This window comes from Sycon ciliatum, chromosome 5 (assembly GCF_964019385.1).
Source record: "Sycon ciliatum chromosome 5, ocSycCili1.1, whole genome shotgun sequence".
Taxonomy (NCBI): Eukaryota; Metazoa; Porifera; class Calcarea; order Leucosolenida; family Sycettidae; genus Sycon; species Sycon ciliatum.
Genome location: NC_088647.1, coordinates 11,110,238 through 11,115,739, shown reverse-complemented (window position 1 = coordinate 11,115,739; position 5,502 = coordinate 11,110,238). Strand labels below are relative to the sequence as shown.

General features: G+C 49.5%; 1 protein-coding gene across 1 annotated transcript; it reads left to right on the top strand.

Annotated features, from left to right (window-relative positions):
* Window positions 1-1,017: 1,017 nt before the first annotated feature.
* LOC135816789 (uncharacterized protein K02A2.6-like) lies at window positions 1,018-2,313 on the top strand. The gene has a single exon (XM_065329890.1). It carries the CDS (start codon window positions 1,018-1,020, stop codon window positions 2,311-2,313), a length of 1,296 nt encoding a protein of 431 aa, XP_065185962.1.
* The last annotated feature ends 3,189 nt before the right edge of the window (window positions 2,314-5,502 follow it).

The following is a 5,502-nucleotide window of genomic DNA, read 5'->3' as shown; positions in this document are numbered from 1 at the left end:
TGTGCGGGTTGATGGTAAGATAGTACACGGTCTGTTAGACACGGGTGCCACACGGACAATAATGCCCTGCACGGTCGTCCAGCCAGAGGAATTACCGGACAGACGACTCCGTGGATACGGTGGCCAGGAAGTCCACACACTTGGTACGGCGACCGCAACGTTTGAAGCAAATGGCAGATCGATAGCTTGTCGGTGCTTTGTGGTCTCACCCGGGAAATGTCCCCTCTTCGGACAGGACGTCATTCAGCAGTTACAATTGGTCACTGTCACCGTTGATGAGCCAGACATCAACACAGTGACTATGCCACCGGTAGACATTGCCGACATCAACACAGTGACTATGCGGCCGGTAGACATCGCCGTGGACCCAAACATGCCTCTGCCAGAATCTCAGTCGGATGTACGGCGATTCCTTGGTATGCTAACATACCTCGGAAAATTCATCCCTGGATTAGCGGACGCAACGGCACCGGTCAGGACATTGGCAAAACGCGAGCCATTCGTCGCAGACAACTCACTCTGGATGGAGTTCAACACACTCAAAGAGGAGGCCGCGTCTAGATTGTTACGTCTGTCGTTCTTCGACGTCACGCCAACCAGGGAGACGGCCATTAGTGTGGATGCATCTCCATGTGGCCTGGGAGCTATACTGTGGCAGAAGGACAATCATGGCCGCTTTCAACCCGTGTCATGCGCTAGCAGAGCTCTCAAGGATCCCGAGACACGGTATTCGCAGCTCGAGAGAGAGAGATGCTGGCTGTGGTTTTCGGCTTGGTAAAATTCCGCCAATTCGTACTGGGGCGACAAGTGATCGTATTCACTGACCACAAGCCTCTGGTGGCAATCGTAAAGAAGGAATTCGATCAGGTGCCAGCCCGAGTGCAGCGATGGCTGCTGGCAATCCTCCCATACGACTTTCAGTTGACCTATACGCCAGGAACGTCAATGATTTGTACTGACGCGCTATCGAGAGCCCCCTCCCAAGCAGTTGAAGCCAGTCCAGCAGAGGCCAGGTCAATGAAGGAGTATGTTGGCTTAATCCTGGGGGAAGCTCCAATCTCTTGCGAAGATGTCCGGCTAGCCACAGACACTGATGGTCAGCTAAGTCGAGTCAGGAACAGAGTGTTACAAGGCAAGTGGAATACATGCGACGGCAGCGACGAGGTATACTTTCGAATAAGGGACTCGTTGTCAGTGGTTGATGACATCGTCATGCATAACAATCGCATCGTCATACCCGGTACCTTGTATGACCAAGTCCTCCGTATCGCACACGAAGGCCATCCAGGACTCGACACGTTTCTGGACACGTTGCGACAAAGTGTATGGTGGCCGTCCATGAGCAAAGATGCCTCAGAATTCGCTAGGACATGCTCGACATGCTGGAAGAGGCAGCGGAATCCTCCACAACCCCTCCAACCGTCAGAAATCCTACCAGTCTGGTATCGGGTGGCGGTGGACCTCGTGGAGATCGAGGATCATCACTTCTTGTCGGTCATCGACTACGGATCCCGATATCCCGAGTTGCTCTTGCTATCCAGCACCACGTCGAGAGTCATAATACAAGCATTGTCGGAAGTATTCGCAAGACATGGTCTACCGGTGGAGCTAGTTAGCGACAATGGGCCACAGCTGGTGTCGGACGAAACAGAAACTTTTCTCCGGAAAGCAGGAGTCAAGCATATCAAGTCGAGCCCGCGGTATCCATGCTCCAACGGAATGGTGGAGAGATTCCATGGCGTCGTGCGCAGGCGCTTGAGTGGGATGCCTTCATCACTACCTCTGAGACAGCGACTCCAGCAAGCGCTATTCGGCATTCGTACATCCGTGAATCGGATGATTGGGACATCACCAGGAGAAGCATTCTTTGGACGGGCCCTTCGAGGACGATTGCCGAATCTAGCTAACGGTCAAATCATCAACCGGGAGAAGCAAATTGACCAAAAAATGCGAATGGCCCATCAACACGATCAGAAGAGAGGCGTGCGGGAGCTCCCTGCTCTCGAGCCAGGCAGTAAAGTGGTACTGCAAGACGGATATAGTCAACCGGCCAAGGAATGGTGTGTCGTACGACAGGAAGGCCGTCAAGTGGTGGTGGAAGACGGTGTGCGCACGGCCATAAGAAACCGCCGGCAAGTCAAGGAGACTATCCCGCCATCAGCAACTGAGGCGACCACCGAGCGGAGCCGTAGCCCTGGGTCTGACAAAGATGCTGCAGGCACAACGGAAGAAGAAGCCCGAGCCGACAACAACCAGCCACAGCTGCCTCGACGTTCTAGCAGAGTGAGCATGCCTGTGGAGCGGCTGGGATGAAACAATTTTACTATAATAGCATGGCATCCTTAGTAGCCGGAGTAGTGACAATAGCAGCATTCATTCTATCAAAGTTATGAGCAAGAATAGACAGCAGTAATATCCTCTCGTTGCTAGAGTGTTTGGGTTGATCATTCTTTTCAACTTCTTGTTGCTAAAGTGTTGGGTTAATCATTCGATTCAGCAAGATATATGATCATTCGAAATTGATTTACTCGGTTGTTTTATTAATATATTGCGTTGCCCATTTCATTCGGTTGCTAGCTTTTTACTAAAGCATTGGAGTAATGTGGTAGTAGATACTATGTAGGTGTCACCTTTAGTACCCTGGTGTTAGTTATGTCACAATATGTACCTCGCACCTATTTACCTTATATTCGGTCTCTCTAGTATGTAACAGCAGTTCAGTCTTCAGGACAACAGACTCCTTCCGCAAACTCTCGCAACAGTACTACAGAGTACAGTGTATGCTGTGTTCCCGCACGCTCGTGTCGACATGTCACCTACTGCACATGTACCGGATCGCGGAGGCGGAAGAGCTTGACGAACTCCGCTGACTCCAGGATGCCGAAATACCGCCGTCGTCTTCGTTCTTATCGCTGGAGACATTCTCCCCTTCCAGGACCGGCGCATAGTTGTCGTCCCGGAGGTAGAGACTATGTTGTGTTTCGAAAATACCGGTAGTTCTTCATCAAGCTCGCGCGAATGATGATTCTCATCATGAACTCGTTCCGACGTTGTGACATGGCGATGGTCTTTGGCGGGGCACTGGCTTGGCGAAAACGCAATCTTCTTGCGCAGTAGAACATTGATCGGCTGCAGATGAGTACAGTCACTTCGTGCTTGGTCCTGTTGGAGGAAACCTGACAGGAAAGAGGCAAGACTCATCGAAGACGAAGCGCTCGCAACAAACAATGGCGCTCGAAATATCTCGCACGATTTAGGGCCTATCGCTTTGAGCCACAGCGCTCACAGCCTTGCCTACTTCATCAAAGTGAGCTCTACATGTTCGTTGACCTCTTCACACTACACAGAAGAGCGAAACAAGGATTATGGCTTAGCACTTCGACTCCAACAGCAGAACATTATCAGTGCGAGGGAGAAACCCACACAAAGATTTGCTTTCTGTCGGATCGTCTCTCTTGCATGCAACTAACGAGAAAACCGTGTACTTACCCCCGCATTCACACGCAAACTATCAAACACATCCTGTGCTGCATGCTGATCGGGTAGTGCCATGTATGTGTTGTACAGTGTACTCTCAGGTGACATGCCCCCTTTCGAACCCAGACAATCTTTTCGGGATTGGTAAGTCTAGGTCTTAGTACTACTGAGTAGATCTACTACAAAAGTACTAGTACTACTGTACTCCTGTCGCTCACATGGAAATCCAGTCGATTGACCGGGGCCGGCGCCCTCAGCGCGTACAGAATGAAAGTCGTTGCATGCAGTGCACAAAGTCATGTTGATCCGTTGCGACCAGCAGCAGTGCATGCTAGTATTGCTACGGCTGCATGGCCAGCGCCCTGGGGCCGCTAGACGTGCGACCGGATTTCCATGTCCACGACAGTATACTAGTAGTAGATCTACTGACTGTAACTGAGTCTGACCAAACCACTTTTACGGGCAGAAAACAATTAAATACCAAGAAAACAATACGAAGAGAGAGTGAGACAAGTGCAGTGGAGCATGCCACTTTTATTCCGGCTGTGATGTCTGCGAGTGGAGGCATGGGCAAGGCAGCAACGGGCCTCTACAAACGAGTGGCCTCTCTGTTGGCGGCGGAAAGTGGGGAGCAGTACTCTCATGTGATGGCTTTCATCAGGTGCAGGATCGCTTTTTCCCTCTTGCGGTCCTGCATCATGTGCCTCCGAGGGTGCAGAAGGCTCTCTAGCCAGTCTGCCTTGGCTGTGGGTGATACCTCTGCTGCGCTGGCAGTGGTAGAGGCCCGGGTACCGGCTTAGCGTGCACGAGCGGTAACAGTGACTGGAATAGGGCTTGAAAGTGCTACGTCACTCCATAGCAATGGCATAGCAACAATTTGAAAAATTCGAAAACTGGATCCACCTGGATCCAGTTTTTGTATGGATCCAAGCACATTTCAAGCGGTCTCACTCACAGCAAGGTGATGTTGCCAGTGAAACTGACTGATTTGGCTAGTGGGGGCGGGGTGACAACTGGTGGCGAAGTAAAAGTTGCACCTGCATACGACATGAGTGGGTTGCTATGCACCCACATACTGAGGCAATAGCAAAGTCACACCTTAGTGGATCCAAAATAGAAATCTGATGTCAATTTACTACTCCCAGGCCGTTTTTGACGTCATCACTTTCAAGCCCTATATTGACTTGAAGTTGAACTTGCTGCTGTTTACCTAAGTAGGTATATACATTATTATGCTGTTTTGTTTTTTTGCGTGTTTTTTCTTTCTTTCTTTTTTCTTTCTAGAACTTTGAGTTGAAGTTTTTGGAACACTTGGGAAAAAATATTCATTGTGTTTATTTTGCCGTAAAAGAGGCTGACAGAAAACAATACCACGGTAAGCACACAAGTAATGGAAGAGAGAAAGAAAGAAAGAGAGAATGCAATCCGAGATCTACTCGAGATCTAGATCTACTACTAGTACTACTTGAGAACGATTTTATTCACAACACCATGAAGTAAGAGTCAAAGCAAAAAGACAACCCAATTTCGGAATAAAATAGAACACTCAATTGAAATATAAAAATCTGAACGCAAAAGCTTCACACGAAATCATCACCTAATAATAATGCCTACGGGCATGCAAAGGCGAACGGTCACTACTACTGCCAGTACTACTACATGTACTAGTACAGTCTGCAACTACTTGTAAAGTAACTACATGTACATGTACAGTGGTGGCAACTGAAATCCGACCCCCCCCCCCCCCCCCCCCCCTAGGCGGTGCGCTCACTTCGCAAATAATGTGTACCCACCGCTCAGGGGGTCGGATTTCAGTTGCCAGCACTGTAGTTATACACTGTAGTTAGTTATAGACAGTAGATCTACATGTACTAGTCGGAGCAGACCTTGAAAATCATGATACTATTGATAGTCAGTGGTACATGGTGTCCACATCAGGTCACCCAGAATTAATTCGTTGTTTCGGGTCACCCGACCGACCGTCCTTTTGCACCCGACCGCAATTTTTTTTATTTATAGGTTAGT

Excerpts from the sequence above, each read along its gene's own strand:
- LOC135816789 (XM_065329890.1), top strand. The coding sequence starts at position 1,018 with ATGAAGGAGTATGTTGGCTTAATCCTGGGGGAAGCTCCAATCTCTTGC.